Source organism: Phoca vitulina, unplaced genomic scaffold (genome assembly GCF_004348235.1).
Source record: "Phoca vitulina isolate PV1807 unplaced genomic scaffold, GSC_HSeal_1.0 scaffold36, whole genome shotgun sequence".
Lineage (NCBI taxonomy): Eukaryota > Metazoa > Chordata > Mammalia > Carnivora > Phocidae > Phoca > Phoca vitulina.
In genome coordinates this window covers 6,555,597-6,574,157 of record NW_022589739.1, presented here as the reverse complement: position 1 = coordinate 6,574,157, position 18,561 = coordinate 6,555,597, and the positions used below count along the sequence as shown (strand labels likewise).

Genomic DNA, 18,561 nt, shown 5'->3' with positions numbered 1-18,561 from the left:
AAAACACAGACATGTAAACAAATGTAAATATAGAAATAAAGGTCTCTATCTTGATGTGATAGAGAAATGAAAGAGGAAGTAACCAAGTGGTTAAAAAGGGTTTTCACCAAGAAGGAAAAGCTCTTGAACTAGGTTTTTAGGAGGAGGTCTTCAGGTAGTTGAAAGGGGAAAGGCACAGATGTAGAAATAGTCTCTGGTTTAGTAAAACCATGGCATATGGTGGGCTCATGCTAGATAATGCATTGGGTCCAGATAGTGAGGCACTTGTGTGATATAAGGAGTTTGGACCTACTTATGTAGGCAACCAAGAAGTCATTAAAGTTTTTGTTTATTTTTGCATATTGATCAAGATGTAATTTTTAAAGTTGCCACTAATTCTGTAGAAGCAATGGTATTTTAGATTTCTTGAATACTAAATCCAAGATTTCATTGGCAAAGTTTTTATACAGTAAGTACGAAAGTTTTACTTCCCATATGGAAGTACTAAATTGTACTAGGAACTTTAATTAAATAGCAGTTTAATTTAAAAAGTTCACAGGACTGTATCAATCCTTATTTATGATAGCATATCAGTGTTATTATTGCTATTAATATGCAGTTAGTACTTACTAAATATCAAGTGTTATTAAAAGTGAAATCCATGGGGGTGCCTGGCTGGCTCCGTCAGAAGAGCATGTGACTCTTGATCTCAGGGTTGTGAGTTTGAGCCCCATGTTGGATGTAGAGATTACTGAAATAAAACTTAAAAAAAAATGTATTCCATGAATTTGTAGAATAGTCAGAGGTAGTTAATATTATCCCCATTTTGTGGATGAATAATTGAGGCAGAGGTAATAGCCTAAGGTCATACAACTATTAACCATGATGCTTTATTCCCTCTGGCTATAGAAGCATACTCCCCATTCCTAATGAATTATTAATTAAGCTTTATGCTGTAACTGTTATAGTAGGGAAAAGCAACTATTTAGGGAGAAGATGGAAATGTATCTTATAAGTACTTGAAGTGTTACTGTTTCAGATAAAAGAGTTACCCAAGTATGCTTTTTACTGAAAAGAAAAACAGAGGACTAATAATCCTAAATATTTGAGTACATGTTTAATAATCATTGCTCACAGCTGTTAGGACAGCTTCCTTGAACCAATTGAAAATTATTCAGTTTCTAATTTTCAATGCTAATCACCCTTCCACTACTGAAGATACAGTCTTGTTCTTTAACAAACTCAAAACCTTTTAGATTGTGTACGTGAAATATGTAAATCAAGCCAATCTCTTTGAGTTACTGAACACCTAATATGTGATCAGCACTGTGAAGTCATCTTGCACTGAATATATGTACTAAAGGTTTACAGAGCATGCTAACATGTGTTTTCTTGATCTGTCATTAGAGCAGCCCTAGGAGGTAGGCAGGATATTTCTGTTTCCCGTTCTATGGATAAAGAAAATTGAGACTCAGCAAAGTTAAGTAACATCACTTGCCAGAATTCACTCAGCTAGCAGGTAGTACAGTTGAGATGTAATATTTTAATTCTCTGCCCACCACACTACATTGCCTCCCCTATAGAAGAATCATTTACCTGGGAAGAAAGGTATTATTAATTAACATCCCAGACACTTCAGTAATTAAGTAGTAAAGTGAGTTTAGAGATGGGAGCTATGATGACTCCTGGAGCAATTAACACAGACTTCCAGAAAAAACTGGGAATTGAGCTTTGTTTTTTGATCAGAAAGAGAAGCAGCTAAAATGCAGAGGGGAGGAGCGCCTGGGTAGCTCAGTCGTTAAGCGTCTGCCTTTGGCTCAGGTCATGATCTCAGGGTCCTGGGATTGAGCCCCGCATGGGCTCCCTGCTCAGCAGGGAATCTGCTTCTCCCTCTCCCTATGCCCCTCCCCCTGCTTGTGCTCGCTCACGCTCTCTGTCAAATAAAGTATTTTTAAAAATAAATAAATACAATAAAACAGCAGTCACATTATTATTCCTAATTAAAAAAAAAAAGTTGAAACTGACCATTGACCAAAGGCTTTCCAGAACAGATTACTAGTCAAATGGATAAAACATCCCTATTAAAACCAGAAAGTTGTTTCCCACCCCTGATGTATGAACTCTGACTTTGAGACTCTCAGGAGATTAGTTTTGTAATCCAAATTAAGTCAGGTCTAATGGGAAAGTCATGACCCATGCATTCGAAGAGAGCTGAATTCAAATCCAGTCACTTAAGCTCGCTACCCTCGTGTGTTAGAACATTTCCCTGGAGTCAGAAAAAAATTAAATCCAGATTCTAACTTTTCCACCTAAGACAACATACTTTATTTCTTTAAGCCTCCATTTCCCCATCGATAAAATGGTAATAATGATACTCTTTGTAGGGTTTTTGACTGAGGCTAGAATAATTATAAGTATCATACCTACCACAGTGCTTAGTATATAATAGTTCTCAATAAATTGTAACTGCTTCCTCTACTAGTAATAAGGGACTTAACCTCTCAGATTTTCTCATCACAAAACTAGGGCTGATACCTCAAAGGGTTGTTGCAGGATGAAATAAAGTAATAGATGTGATGGGTAGATGTTAAGTTCTAGGTAAATGAATTTATCTGCAAGGGGAATGAGAAAAATGATTCTAATTCTGGATATGGCACTGTTATTGGTAATTCAGTGAACACATTTTAAAAATGAAATTTGAGGAAGGCTTATGATTGAGACTGTTGGAGTTGTTTGAATTAACTCCATTGATTTCTGGGTCTCATTGTTCAGGATTATAGTAAAGTCCAGCACTTGGCTCTCCATGCATTCCATAATACGGAAGTGGAGGCCATGCAAGCGGAAAGTTGTTACCAGCTGGCTAGATCATTCCACGTTCAGGTAGGATCATTTTAAACCTTCTCTGAATATCTAATTCTTTTGTTTCATAGTGTTTCAAGTCTTTTAAAAACTTTTGTACATGAAAAAGAAAATAAACGTCTGTATACACTGTTGGTCTTGTTTTATTTTCATTTTTTAGGAAGATTATGACCAAGCTTTCCAGTACTACTATCAAGCCACACAGTTTGCTTCATCCTCTTTTGTGCTGCCATTTTTTGGTTTGGGACAAATGTACATTTATCGAGGTGACAAAGAAAATGCATCTCAGTGCTTTGAGAAAGTTTTGAAAGCTTATCCTAATAATTATGAAACTATGAAAATTCTTGGCTCGCTATATGCTGCCTCAGAAGATCAAGAAAAACGAGATATTGCCAAGGTACTTTTAAAAAATTGTAGCTATTTTCTCATAGTTATCACTAGACTGTCATGCCTCATTCTTGTTATTGCTAGTAGAGATATGATGGAAGCAGTTTTGTTAGCCGAGCTTGTTCCAGTTGAAATAACGAACAGTTGACGTATTAAACAAGGTAGAGTAGCTACCACTTTTTACTTTGACAGCCTGTAGTTGCTGAATTAAGCCTGCATCAGCTTAATGACCTCTTTTATCCCAGGGCCATTTGAAGAAAGTCACAGAACAGTATCCTGATGACGTTGAAGCATGGATTGAATTGGCACAAATCTTAGAACAGACTGACATACAGGTATTTTAGCAGTGTTTTTGGTCTTCTACCTAATGTGTTTTTTGAAAGCGTGGTGTAATGTTTCTCCCTTTTATTTTCACTTACCCCTTATTGTCTCCGCCATGAAAATACAGGGTGCCCTTTCAGCCTATGGAACAGCTACACGGATCCTTCAGGAGAAAGTGCAGGCCGATGTCCCGCCAGAGATTCTGAATAATGTGGGTGCCCTCCATTTTAGACTTGGAAATCTAGGGGAGGCAAAGGTAGGGAACTGGAAATATTCCCTTCTTCCATACTGTCAAGTTGAATGCACACTTTTTTAGATATATCAGCTGTCTTTTAACAATGTAATTTTCTTTTCTTTTTCATAGAAATATTTTTTGGCATCATTGGATCGTGCAAAAGCAGAAGCTGAACATGATGAACATTATTATAATGCCATTTCTGTTACAACATCATATAATTTAGCCAGGCTGTATGAGGCAATGTGTGAATTCCATGAAGCAGAAAAACTATATAAAAACATCTTACGGGAACATCCTAATTATGTTGACTGTAAGAATTGTAAACTTTTTTTTTTTTAAAGATTTTATTTATTCATTTGACAGAGAACACAAGCAGGGGGAGCAGCAGGCAGAGGGAGGGGGAGAAGCAGACTCCCCACTGAGCAGGGAGCCCAATGCGGGGCTCAATCCCAGGACCCTGGGATCATGACCTGAGCGGAAGGCAGATGCTTAACCGACTGAGCCACCCAGGCGCCCCAAGAATTGTAAACTTTTTTTTTATGAATTAAAATTCCCACAACAGCAGCAAAAATTCAGCCTGAAAAAAAATCTTTCTTAGAACCAATAGTAAAAAAATGTGAAGGTTATAATGTCCCCTTTTCCTTCAAGGCAAATTTATGGCCTTAAAAAAAAAACCAATGCAGCTTCACTTAAATTTATGCTAGAAACTAAAAGAAATAACTAAAAACCAGTTGAACCATATATTTCATAGGGTAGGTGATCTTCAGTGGGTCAGCTACCTTTATTAGACTTTGAACAACTCCTTGACTTATTTGGTGATGGATGGACCTTTATGATGCTCCTGCTCTGATTTCATATTAACATTTTTGCAATGTTTATAATAGTAAGAAAGAGCATTGTTTTACTTTGAAATAATTATTAGTAAAATATCCTACCTTGAGTTTTTACACACTAGACATTGTAAAATTTGGAAAGCTTTTTTTTATTTATTTATTTGACAGAGAAAGAGCGAGAGAGGGAACACAGCAGGGGGAGTGAGAGAGGGAGAAGCAGGCCTCCCGCCGAGCAGGGAGCCCGATGTGGTCCTCGATCCCAGGACCCTGAGATCATGACCTGAGCCGAAGGCAGTAATTTACCCGACTGAGCCACCCAGGCGCCCCGGAAAGCTTTTAATTAAAAATAATTTACAATACTGTACTTCCCTTAAAAGAACCTAAAGCTATGATATTTTGACTCTGGTTAAATCAGGAGCTATTAACTTGGCCTTGCTGATGCTGTTATGGATGCAAAAGTGGTTTAAAAAAAAAATAAGGTTTTAATTGAATGCCAGGCTGAACTTGAATTGGTTTGATAGGCAATAGTAAGCCATTGTTCGTTGCCTGAGGAGAGTGACATTTTCTGGAGAAAATAACTTATATTTGTGTGACACTTTCTTACTGTTTTGTTGTTTTTTTTTTTTTAAAGATTTTATTTATTTATTTGACAGAGAGACACAGCAAGAGAGGGAACACAAGCAGGGGGAGTGGGAGAGGGAGAAGCAGGCTTCCTGCGGAGCAGGGAACCCGATGCGGGGCTGGATCCCAGGACCCTGGGACCATGACCTGAGCCGAAGGCAGACGCTTAATGACTGAGCCACCCAGGCGCCCCTCTTACTGTTCTTTTTTTTTTTTTTTTTTTTAAGATTTTATTTATTTGCGAGAGAGAGAATGAGAGACAGAGAGCATGAGAGGGAGGAGGGTCAGAGGGAGAAGCAGACTCCCTGCTGAGCAGGGAGCCTGATGTGGGACTCGATCCCGGGACTCCAGGATCATGACCTGAGCCGAAGGCAGTTGCTTAACCAACTGAGCCACCCAGGCGCCCCCCCTCTTACTATTCTTTAAGTGGAGTTAGAGCCCAGATTTTCTAACTAGTAATCCCTAGTAGTCTGTGCTTTCACTGTTTTGCCATATGACAAGCAGCTTTTTAAGAAAAAGTGACCATGCTGTGCATCAGAGAGAAACTGGAAACAGAACTGCTCCAAGCTTCTTAAGTAACTTTGGTGGAGATGAGGACTTGGACCGGGGTGCTAGCCTTGGAAATAGAGTGGCAGAGATAAATTTTTTCATAGAAATGTTTTTTGGCATCATTGGATTTCAAGCAGTGAGACTTCATGGTGGCAGAGTTGTTCTTTAACTTGTTAGATTATTAATTTTTTTTTTGCTGCTCAATATTTTTTCACTTGTGGGATTTTTCTGTTCATTGTATGAATGTAATAAAATGCAATCATTTTGAAAGTATGACTTTAAAATTATGATCTTTTATAGCTAATATTTTAAACATAAAAACTTTTAAATGTATGTTTTCAGGCTATCTGCGCCTAGGAGCTATGGCTAGAGATAAAGGAAATTTTTATGAGGCTTCAGATTGGTTTAAGGAAGCTCTTCAAATTAATCAGGTTGGTAGTATGAACTCTTAGGTTTGAAAAAAAATTTTCTCACCTTTTTTTTTCCTAGTAAATCAGTTTTTCATTTTAATGTCTATCATATTTCTAGTATCTTGACATCTCCCTGTTTAATTTTTACTTGTGAAAGATACTAGAGTGTAGAAGTTATCTAAACTTTTTGATTGTGTCCCACAGAAACAGATTTTACATCATAGCCTAGTACACACACGTGTGTATACAAACTAAAATGAAAGTGTTGAAATCTTTATGTGCTGTTGCCTTGTGCTGTACACTGATGACCTTCCTATATTCCATTCTGTTGCATTTCTTATGCTGATAATTACACACTAAATTGATTTTACAATTCATTCATCCATCTCCACTCTAAATTTGTAAATGTAGCTTGTAAACCTCTTCAGTAATCAGCTATCATGGAAAAGTGATCAATGTCTCTGAATCCAAATTACAGATTTTGATTCTTTACACATGTGTGTTTCAGGACCATCCAGATGCTTGGTCTTTGATTGGTAATCTTCATTTAGCAAAACAAGAATGGGGTCCAGGACAGAAGAAATTTGAGAGGATATTAAAACAACCATCTACGCAGAGTGATACTTACTCTATGCTGGCCCTTGGCAACGTCTGGCTCCAGACTTTGCATCAGCCCACCCGAGATCGAGAAAAGGTAATTTCTTTTTGTCTCTTTATTTTTTTTCCTTTTTGTCTCTTTAAAACAAAGATGACACTTGACTCCTGTTTGAATTTTGTTTTATAATGTTTATTTCTTTTTATAGGAGAAGCGTCATCAAGATCGTGCTCTGGCCATCTATAAACAAGTACTCAGAAATGATGCAAAGAATCTGTATGCTGCTAATGGCATAGGTGATTATAAGACATGGGCATCGTTGTGTGAAATAAGTGCTTTCAAAGGAATGTTTGTAGATCATAATTTCTCCCTAAATGTAATAAACGTAGTTGTTTTAAAACAGGACTTTCAGTTGTTTTTCTGGCTACAATTAGAAAATTCTTAAATGTAAGCCTTTTTATAATTTTAGGAGCTGTTTTGGCCCACAAAGGGTATTTTCGTGAAGCTCGTGATGTATTTGCCCAAGTAAGAGAAGCAACAGCAGATATCAGTGATGTGTGGTTGAACCTAGCACATATCTACGTGGAACAGAAGCAGTATATCAGTGCTGTTCAGATGGTAATAGCCTATCTTTCAAGATATTTTTATATTGTGTTCATTGTTGAGCAAATGTTTTCTTATCCATTCTGACCCTGTCGTGGAGCTGTGTGCTATTTTTGATTTTTGTCTATTCGGAGACTTATATAATGTTAAGGCCAGTCTTTGGTGTCCAGACAGAGATATGAGTCCTGGTTCTACCCCTAATCACATGCCTTGGGCAGAGGACATCCTCTCTGAGCCAGTTTCCCCATTTGTAAAATGGAGATCATGTACCTTAAATTCACAGAACCGTATGAGGATCCAGTATGAAAAGTACTGGATACCAAACTTGTCACTAACATGCCTAGTATATCAGTAAATACCCAGAAGATAGGAGGATTTAATATTTATTTCCTTGTTTCTTCTTTCTCAGATTAAATGACATTTTGGAAAGAAAGAGAAAAACTCCATGGGGATTAGTTTTTCATCACTATAGAATTTTGTTAGGCTTTTCATATTTGTGGAGTGCTTGAACTTGAAGTAAAAGAGTCATATTTAGGATATAGGGGTGTCTGGTTGGCTCAATCGGTAGAGCAGTGACTCTTGATCTCAGGGTCGTGAGTTTAAAATCTTTAAATTATATATATATTTAGCATCTATAGCATATTCAAATGTAGAAAAGTTCTTAGGCTCTATGGGAAATAGTATGGTCAGAAAAAACAAGGTTCTTTTTTTTTTTTTAAGATTTTATTTATTCATTTGAGACAGAGAGATACAGAGAGAGAGAGAAAGAGCATGAGCAGGGGGAGAGGCAGAGGGAAAGGGAGAAGCAGGCTCCCTGCTGAGCCAGGAGCCCGATGTGGGACTCGATCCCAGGACCCCAGGATCGCGACCTGAGCCGAAGGCGGACGCCCAACCATCTGAGCCACCCAGGCAGCCCAGAAAAAACAAGGTTCTTACCAGAGGTAGAAGACAAGCACAGTCAGACTCCTGGAAGTGGTTAACCTTTTTTTCTAAGAATGGTGGGTATTGTTTTCAAATTCAGAATATTTGAAAGGCACCAGTGACAAAGATTTATAGAACCCAGATTGCATATGGTAGACTCAGAGGTGGTGTTTTTGGAGGTGGGACTCCCTGAACTCCAAAATGATATGTTGCCTTTTAAAAATGCAAATTAATTACTAGGGATATTCAAGGGGAAACTCTCTAGCCACCTTCCTTGAAAAAGATCATACCTATGACAGAATAGGTTCCATGATCAAAAAGTGAAGTGTTCATGGCAAAATTGACACCAGGACTGCTATATATTGGTTTTACCAAGAAGTTAACCAGAACTGTGAGACTTCACATGCTCGTTGCCAGTAGGTTCCACCAATCCTAAAGAAAGGTGGTAGAGAGTATAACCGAAAGGAGCCAGGTGTGTAACTTTTAATAAGTTGTCAGCTGATTCTAAATAGTATTGCTAGAGATATGAAAAAGACCGTCCAGTCTATTTATCCTTTCAGTGTTGGTCCGAGTTTCAAATCGAAAAACTATTTTGAGTATCTAGTTGTGGGTTGTTGTTTTGTTTTTTTTTTTAATCAGATTTTCATGTTGTGAAAATGTATCCTGGTGAATGTCAAAAATCATTCTCAAATTATTCTTTAAAATTAACCACTCAAAAGGTAAAACACCTTTCACATAGCTTTAAAATCACTTGAAATCTTGTTATGACAACATTATTTAATCCTTATTGTATTTTAACTAACTTTTTCTTTTATTATAGTATGAAAACTGTCTCAGAAAATTCTATAAGCACCAGAACACTGAAGTTGTGCTGTATTTGGCCCGGGCCCTCTTCAAGTGTGGCAAGTTACAGGAGTGCAAGCAGACTTTGCTAAAGGTAAAAAGGAAAATTCATTATTCTCATTTAGTTCTATTCTGCATTGTATTTTTTTAAATTTCTATTTTGTGCATGTTCATATATATATATACCTAACACTCTGTTTGGCTAAAATCCTTTTCACGTCATTCGATTATATGAAGTATTTGTTTTGTTTCTTACTTATAGGCTAGACATGTGGCCCCCAGTGATACAGTACTTATGTTTAATGTGGCCTTGGTCCTGCAAAGATTAGCTACCTCTGTTCTGAAAGATGAAAAGAGTAATCTGAAGGAAGTACTGAATGCTGTGAAAGAACTGGAGCTTGCACATAGGTAAAGATTTTGTAGAAACAACTTTTGAAATGTTTTGTTTCTTTAAATCCATTTGTCTCAAAAGGTGCTGAAAACCACTTCCCTCAAGAGAATCATTTTTTATTAGAAGCATTCCAGTGATTTTTAAGCCAAAGCAGACAGCTGCCACCAGGTGGCGCCAAACTGTGGCCAGGTTCCTGCCAAATTTGTATCATGTAGTGTCCCCTAGAACTGGCTGGCTAGCTTTGCAAGTTTGCCCCAGATTTTCATTAATCTAACAATAAAATGACCCAGCATTTTACGCACTTGAAATTTTTAGGCTTCACTTATATTGGTTTTATTACTTATACTGGTGTGTCTTTCATGGGATACTAATTTTCATAGGGCTAAGATTATTAAAGCCTGTCCTCATAAATATTGAATAGGTTTATTGAACTTAGCTCAAAATTTATGTACCTTCATAGGATTTATTTGGTAATTCAGTTTGTGGTGAAATCAAAGCCTGACATCTCTTCAGGTTTTGTCCAACCTTATTTAAATTCTTATATAAGCATTCCTTGCCTTTCCTGGTACATTAGTTGTGTTTTCATGGCCTACACCTCCTAAACTCCATGCTGACATATTTAGTAAATACAGTGGTTAGTAAATACTTGTTGCTTGAGCTGATTTTTGGTTATTTATGAATTTACTGATAATATTAAATATGACTACTTAACTTCATGGACTTGTTTTTTATTAAACATATTGAGTGTTATAATGATGAGTCTTTTTTTAAGTGCGTTTCATATATAATTATATTGAGATGATAGCCTTTCATGTATCAAACAGGTTCATGTAAGTCAGTAAACCTATTCTCAGACTGTTTTTGTAAAGCGGATTAAAAATGTTAAAGAGCCTGTTTCATTAGAATTTTTTTAAGTGAAGTATTTTATTTTCTCATTCCATTTAGATACTTCAGTTACTTGAGTAAAGTGGGAGACAAAATGAGATTCGATTTGGCCCTTGCTGCTACAGAAGCCAGGTAATGTTACTACTTCTGGAAGGTGACTTTGGGTGAGGCAGTGATATCAGTGTGCACTGGGTAGCCTTCCAGGGGTCAGTCTTTCCCACTCCTCTGTGGGACTCCCCAGCCTGGGTCAAGCTTTTTTCTAAGGGTCCTTTCAGGGAATATGACAAAGTCAATTTAGTACAAGTATTTAAGTTGTGTGGAGAAAATACTTTTCTATCTATCCTGACTCTTTGAGTCACATGTGAAGAGAATGTTGAAAATCTTTATATTTATGCTTGGAGAGGACGCTTATAATTTGGAAAGTTACTGTAATTGACAGTCTTGACTTTGAGAAACTTAATTTTGCTAATTAAAATATCCCTTAGATATCAGCTAATGATCCTGCTTCAGACTTTTTAGTTTGTGTAAGGAAAACAGATACTCTGAGTTTTTGAACAAAATACTAATTGCATTCATGTCTCTCTGAATCTGAAATGTTGTAGGCAATGCTCTGACTTACTGAGCCAGGCCCAGTACCATGTGGCCCGGGCACGTAAACAAGATGAAGAAGAAAGGGAGTTACGGGCCAAACAAGAGCAAGAAAAGGAACTGTTAAGGCAGAAACTTCTTAAAGAGCAGGTACTTATTGTGTTTGCAGTTATACTAGAACTAAAGAATTGTGTGCGTACATACACCTTGTATGTTAAAAAAGAAGTCCTTCTGATGGTCATCATGATATTTTTTCAACATAACATTTTGATGCAGTGTTTTCCTACTCTTTTTCCCTCCTAGGAAGAGAAACGTCTCAGAGAGAAGGAAGAGCAAAAGAAACTTTTGGAACAGCGGGCCCAGTATGTAGAGAAGACCAAAAATATTCTTATGTTTACTGGAGAGACCGAAGCAGCAAAAGAAAAGAAGAGAGGTGGTGGTGGTGGACGGGTAAGGTGGGACTCCTGCTAATACTGGTGGCCGCAGTCCCTGTCGTTTGACTCGCAGAAGTGAATATCATTGGTTGTATTTACTCAGTGCTTAATTCTTAAGTTTGACTTCCTCCTTTGCTAAGAGACAGACTTCCAACCCAGTGCTTTCAGTAGTATCCTTAGAAATTCATTCCAAGGGGGCGCCTGGGTGGCTCAGTTGGTTAAGCGACTGCCTTCGGCTCAGGTCATGATCCTGGAGTCCCGGGATCGAGTCCCACATCGGGCTCCCTGCTCAGCGGGGAGTCTGCTTCACCCTCTGACTGGCTCCCCTCTCATGCTCTCTCAAATAAATAAATAAAATCTTTAAAAAAAAAAAAAAGAAATTCATTCCAGGGTTAGTCCAGTACGCTGTACCTTGTAGTGGCCTGAGTAGTTGATGATTTTTGATATCTGAGCAATTTACCCTAATTAGAAGTCTTTAACATTGGGCTTCATCAAATACAAGTTCCTTGCAACTTGGTAAAAAAAAGATCCTTTGTTTGTTAAATGACTGATAGGATATGGCCTTATTCCACCAGCCAGGAGAGAACTGATTGTAGTCTTGTTTGGATTTCAGCGTTCTAAAAAGGGAGGAGAGTTTGATGAATTTGTCAATGATGATACCGACGATGACCTGCCAATATCCAAAAAGAAGAAGAGAAGAAAGGGCAGTGGTAGTGAACAAGAAGGTGAAGAAGAGGAGGGTGGTGAGAGAAAGAAGAAAAAGAGGAGAAGGTATTACCAGTGTGTTGTGAATAGCCTCATAAAGGTGACAGACAACCTCTCACCTGAATCTTTCTTGTGTTAGAATTCATGAAACCTGGTGATCACTTGATCTTTGCAGACAGTGAAGCCTTTTGTTCCCCCACTTCCTACTTTAATCATAATAACCCTAAGAAAGACCCCTCCACACCAAATCCCCTGAGTACTTGGAGTCGCCACACATCTCCACAGCTTCCTGTGAGAGCTGCAAGTTAGTCATCATTGCCTTTCTGATGTCTTCAAAATTGTAATATTTATTTATGGGAAAATGTATGCAGTTTAGAATGAGAAAACTGGGTATGTCCACACTAAGTGTCCACATGCAACCTTAGGAAAGTCAGTGAGCCTCAGTTTCCATTAGGTAAAATGGTAATAATGATCAGCCCACCTCAAGTTTTGCTAGATGTATAAAATGTGAATTAATGTGAAAGAAGGCCTTTGAATCTTCTAGTGCCATTTGCTGTTAAGATAAGTGGTATCCTGCCTGTCCCTCACCTGGAGGTGCCCCTGAGCTGTCCTGTTCCTCTCTCGTGGTGCTCCCCTGTCCAGGAACCTCTAGTTGGCTATCTTAGCGAGACCTGTTCTTCCCAGCCCTTTACTGCCTCTACTTGGGGAAGAACCCAGTGGATTCATTCAGACACAGACCTGTAGAATGGAAGCTATGATAGGACCTCAGTAGGCCCAGAATGAGTAGCTGGGAAGGAAGGAAGAGGAGAGGAAGGATGTAAGGTCTGGAGCCTGGGTCTTTTGTCCTGTCCTCTATCCCTCCACCAAGTGCAAGATTCAAGCTTACCTTAGATTAATAAGAGGACTCAACAGAGACGTAATTATTTGGTAGACATCACATAAATCCATGGTGTTTGCGGACTCCTGAGCTGTGTGCAGCAATTGTAAATGATGGCCTTTGCCCTTGAGGAGGGACAGTATGGTTGAGAGCACATGTAGAGAATAGTATTCAGAATGAAAATGTGTTGATCGGGGTGCCTGGGTGGCTCAGTTGTTAAGCATCTGCCTTCGGCTCAGGTCATGATCCCAGGGTCCTGGGATTGAGCTCCGCGTCAGGTTCCCGGCTTGGCGGGAAGCCTGCTTCTCCCTCTCCCACTCCCCCTGCTTGTGTTCCCTCTCTTGCTGTGTCTCTCTCTGTTAAATAAATAAGTAAAATCTTAAAAAAAAAAAAAAAAAGAAAGAAAAGAAAATGTGTCAATGACAAAGTAGTCTTAGACTTTCTAAGTATGAGTGAATCTTGACAGACTTTCTTTTGATGTCCACTATGTAAGACCTCCAAAGGGAGAAGAAGGATCTGACGATGACGAAACCGAAAATGGCCCCAAACCGAAAAAGCGCCGTCCCCCAAGAGCAGAGAAGAAGAAGGCTGTAAGTTTATAAAACTGTGGTTTTCATCCCCGTTGTTGGCAGGAAGGATTGCACTACACCAGAATACATTCTTTTTTTTTTTTTTTTTTTTTTTTGACAGAGAGAGACACAGTGAAAGAGGGAACACAAGCAGAGGGAGTGGGAGAGGGAGAAGCAGGCTTCCCGCAGAGCAGGGAGCCCGATGCGGGGCTCGATCCCAGGACCCTGGGATCATGACCTGAGCCAAAGGCAGACACTTAATGACTGAGCCACTCAGGCGCCCCCACCAGAATACATTCTTTCCCTGCAGTTTCTTCAAGCACAAATGCTTCTTTTTGAAATGTATTAGGCTGCTGTTTGATTGTTATCATTACACTGCAAACTTAGTTTAATAAGACGTCCTAATGTAATGTAACCTCAGAGTCTTGAATAATCTGTTATGTTTGGTCTTCTTTCTTTAGCCTAAGCCAGAACGTCTGCCTCCTTCAATGAAGGGCAAAATAAAATCGAAAGCCATAATATCGTCAAGTGATGATTCTTCAGACGAAGATAAACTTAAAATTGCTGATGAAGGGTAGGAATTGTTCCTTTAGTGTATTCTTCTAATGAAAGATAAAAGTGGTCACTGTGCCAAATGTCTTCCCTCCAGTTTCTTAGAATGTCAAAGCTGGCAGAAACCTCAACACACATCTTATTCTAACCCTGTCATTTTGTCCTGTCACATGTTTGTTCCTCAGAGAAGAAAACCTATTTTGAAATCTTATTTCTCCGTGGATATTAGCTGAAATTTGCTGGATGGCATCCTTCTATTTTTTTCAGTAGTGAAATTTTCTTTTATTTTACTATATTATTACTGTTTTTTGCTGTTTTATTTCATTTTTTTATTTTTTTATTTAAATTTTAGGGAGTTAACATCCAGTGCAATATTGGTTTCTGGAGTAGAATTCAGTGGTTCATCACTTATATACAACACTCAGTGCTTATCACAAGTGCCCTCCTTAGTGCCCATCACCCATCTAGCTCATCCCCCACCCACCCCCCTCCATCAACCCTCAGTTTGTTCTCCGTTGTTAAGAGTCTCTTATGGCTTCTCTTTCTCCTTTTTTTCTTTTCCCCCTTCCCATATGTTCATCTGTTTTCTTTCTTAAGTTCCACATATGAGTGAGATCATATGGTATTTGTTTTTCTCTGACTGACTTATTTCACTTAGCTTAATATGCTCTAGCTCTGGATGGCATCCTTCTAAATGGAATGTATCACTTTGCTACACTACCAGACCGGCTAAAACTGTTAGAGTAGCCTGATCCTGCTCACGTGGGGATGGGACTTTCTTGACCATTTCCTCCGTTGTGGGGCAGTGGTGACTCAGCTCTGCCTGCTCCGTGAAGGGCTCTCCTAGACCACTTGTCCAGTACGCTCCTTTAGCTCATGGCACACCTGGAAAAGTAGTCTTTGATTTTACTTGTCCTAAACTTGTCCCTCAAGCTGGAGGTTCCCCCCCAACTTGGATTCGCAGAGTGGGACTCTGAATGCTGTACCACACTGTGTATTTCTTCTGATGGCCGTCATTTCATTCATTCATTCCACAGTCACTTGAACATCCCCGGAGAATTCTCTGAGACAGTGTGCTGAGTGCCAGGGATACAGAGGAAAGAGTCAGACTCTGCCCTCAAGGAGTTTATGCTTTAGAGGCAGTGGAGAATAACAGATAAACCAAAAACCGAATTATCGTGAGATAAGTGTTATCCACATAGTTTCCTTTATTGCTCTCTGGGGACTATACCTAATTTGGAGTTGAGGGGAGGGTTGTAGGAGACAGGCTTTGTAAAAGGAAGGCTGTTTGAGTTGAGTCTTGGTTAGCATGTCGAGGGAGCTAAGGGTGCTGGCGGGGGTGCTGGCCTCATAGGTAGCGAGCTTTAGGGAACCGTCTGTAAAGACTCGGCAGTTCCGCTTTTCTCTGAAGACACTGGCTAACATACAGTGGGGTTGCTTTGCCCTTTGCCCACGGTGTTACCCTGGCCAGTGGTGAGAGGCATGCACGAGCAGAGCAATGAGATGTCTGGTTTTAGAATGAGCATTGTTAAAATGTGTAGGCAGAAGGGTCCATGTGACAGGCTGAGCTACTGCTAAACTATATCTGAGGTCAAGACCATGTTGATTTGAGCCACTTGTATCAGTTAAACTTGGTCCTGACCATCACGAAGTGTTTGCTTATTTGGCCAGGTAGAATGGTGGGAATTAGATCCCAAGAGGCCCACTGGCCTTCAGCATATATACAGAATGAATATACAGTGTCCACTTCTTAGTCACTCTTCATGTCCACCCAGGGTGACCTGAGTTACATATTGTATGTCTAGGTTTCTTCTTTCAGATTTAAGCACAAAGAGCCTTTCTTTAGTCATGCAGAGATGGTTTCATATCCGAACAGAGGGATATATTTCATCGTCTTCTCTCTTCTTAGACTGAACCCTGTGGGATTTAATATTCCTTTCCTGGAATCTTTGTCATGGAGACCAAAACTGAGGAATATGCCACAGGAGCAGTATGTCCTCCTGTCCAAAGCTCTGGGCTGTGAGCCACTGTCACAGCAGTTACGGGAATGCTCTTTCCCCCAGAGCCTCCAGGAAGCCAAGATTCCCTGGGTGCCACCAGCTGGGTGCCACCAGCATTCCAAGCATAGGTGCAAGTCCCCTTCCCTTTAACTCATCAACTGATAAGTAGAGGGGACCTCAGAGCAGAAGTAAGCAAGCTATAAAAGCCTTTTAGCCCCAGCTTCTTCTCTTAAGTAAGTCTTGTGTTGGTGGAGGGCCCTAGTGCAGGTCGTGGTTAGAAACAGTGCCTTTGCTCTTCAGGTGTATGATAGGACGGGGACTAGTCCCACTCATCCAGCCTTGGGAGAGGGTTAATTCCTCAGAGTCTACAGCCTGGCAAGATCCTGGGTTTCACCTCTGCTGCTATGAATTTGTTTATAGAAATAAATTATCCCTTCCTTTTCATAATTTTATGTATGAAATTGAGAAGTGCTTCATTCTGATGAAAGGTGCCTGATATAAGCCAATGAGAGTCCTCGTTTATTGTTTAAATGTTGTGTTATAATCAAAGTGCCGTATTCTTTTTTCCTTTTAATCCTTTTTTTTTTACTGTGAAATATATCAAATTTACAAAACAGGACACGGCACAAGTACCACAAAATGAACACCTGTGTCAACACCATCCGGGTCAAGAAATAGAACAGTAAATGCCCTGACGTTTTGAAAGCACTCTGTGCTCGTTGAGCTCCCCTTGGCCGGTCTAACCCGCCCTTGTCTTTACCAGGCATCACCGAACCAGCAACAGCAACAGCGACTCGGATGAGGGCGAGCGGCGGAAGAAGCGGGCCTCCTCAGAGAGCGATTCTGATGAGAACCAGAACAAGTCTGGCAGCGAGGCCGGCAGCCCCCGGAGGCCCCGCAGACAGCAGTCAGATGAGGATTCAGACAGTGACCAGCCAGCCAGAAAGAGAAGGCCCTCGGGTTCTGACCAGTCTGACAATGAGTCTGTGCAGTCCGGGAGGAGCCGCTCTGGAGGCTCAGACATGGACTCCCGCCCCGCTTCTCCGAGCGCCGAGTCCGATCACGATTCCGAGAGAGGCTCAGATAATGAGGGCTCTGGCCACGGCTCTGGAAATGAATCCGAACCAGAGGGATCCAACAACGAGGCCTCGGATCGGGGCTCAGAACATGGGTCAGATGATAGCGACTAGGCTTTATGTCATAAATAAGCTTCATCTCTGGAGGAACCTTTTTTAATATATGAAAGCTGTGATAAAAACGTTTCAGATGTTTAGTCAAACAATTGTGAAATTTTTCCTAAGGCAGTTTTTTTTTTCTACCCATTTGTATATTACTAAGCCCCAAGAGATATTTCCTGTGCTAGAGTCCAATATTTGAGTCTCTTGAGCAAATGAAGAATGTGACTATTCTTCATTATGGTACAATTCCACTTGTCATATGTGAAAACAGCAGTAAAAATAAACCCAGATGCTAAATCATTCCTACAGAGGTTTGACTGAAACTGGCAGACATCTCATCATCTTGTATGTTAAGCAGCATACTGTTCTGGTTTTTATTGCAATCTTTTACTGAGTGGTGCAGGAAACTTGGTATTGATGTCTTTGTTCCATTTTAAGTTGAGATTGAGAATATTTTTATTTTCTGGACAAAGAGAGATCTGCTGTATAATTGCACCAACGTACAAGTAAAAGGAAGGTTTTCTTCAATATAGTGTAATACTGCAGCCGTGTAGATAAGATCACAGATATATAATTTGTTAGGTTGAATAAGATGTGGAAAAATGCTTTTCTGTTAGTAGAATGCAAAGACCTACATAAGCCACACAATAAAATTCTTTTACCAACTTTTATGGGTAACATCGTGTCATTTGTATTTGCTCAGTACATTTGTATATGAAAATTGAGCATAAACCAACTATGCAAGTATTTGGAAGAACCTGAACTAAGCTGAAGGTTGTTTACTCAAAACTTACCATTTTTTTAAAGATTTTATTTTTAAGTAACGTCTAAACCCAACATGGGTTCATACTTAAAACCCAGAGATCAAGAGTCTCATGTTCCACCAACCCAAGCCAGCCAGGCGCCCTAAAACTTGTATAATAACTTTATAGATCTGTGGGGTTTTTTTAAGATACATACTAGTACTAATTTCAGTAATGCTAGTTTGTTTTCAGTAATCCAGTGATTAATTTATGAATAACATTTTTATGTTGCACTGTACAGTTGGTAAGAAAGCTGTAATTAGGGGCACCTGGGTGACTCAGTTGGTTAAGTGTCTGACTCTTGATTTCAGCTCAGGTCATGATCTCAGGGTCGTGAGATCAAACGCCATGTCGGGCTCCACACTGGGCATGGAGCCTGCTTAAGATTCTCTCCCTCTCCTCCTCCCCTCGCACTTTCTC

At 39.6% G+C, this 18,561-nt stretch overlaps 1 protein-coding gene across 1 annotated transcript in view; it reads left to right on the top strand.

Moving 5' to 3' along the window:
• Positions 1–18,005, top strand: part of CTR9 (CTR9 homolog, Paf1/RNA polymerase II complex component) — a 29,231-nt gene extending 11,226 nt beyond the window's left edge. The window contains exons 8-25 of the mRNA XM_032427214.1: positions 2,752–2,859; positions 2,999–3,235; positions 3,471–3,560; positions 3,674–3,802; positions 3,911–4,094; positions 6,130–6,218; positions 6,706–6,891; positions 7,001–7,088; positions 7,262–7,410; positions 9,137–9,253; positions 9,422–9,567; positions 10,496–10,567; positions 11,038–11,173; positions 11,327–11,473; positions 12,071–12,228; positions 13,533–13,629; positions 14,070–14,182; positions 16,924–18,005. Of these exons, the coding sequence (XP_032283105.1) occupies positions 2,752–2,859; positions 2,999–3,235; positions 3,471–3,560; positions 3,674–3,802; positions 3,911–4,094; positions 6,130–6,218; positions 6,706–6,891; positions 7,001–7,088; positions 7,262–7,410; positions 9,137–9,253; positions 9,422–9,567; positions 10,496–10,567; positions 11,038–11,173; positions 11,327–11,473; positions 12,071–12,228; positions 13,533–13,629; positions 14,070–14,182; positions 16,924–17,350 (2,673 nt within the window). The 3' untranslated portion in view covers positions 17,351–18,005. The remainder of the gene's footprint in view (positions 1–2,751; positions 2,860–2,998; positions 3,236–3,470; positions 3,561–3,673; positions 3,803–3,910; positions 4,095–6,129; positions 6,219–6,705; positions 6,892–7,000; positions 7,089–7,261; positions 7,411–9,136; positions 9,254–9,421; positions 9,568–10,495; positions 10,568–11,037; positions 11,174–11,326; positions 11,474–12,070; positions 12,229–13,532; positions 13,630–14,069; positions 14,183–16,923) is intronic.
• The last annotated feature ends 556 nt before the right edge of the window (positions 18,006–18,561 follow it).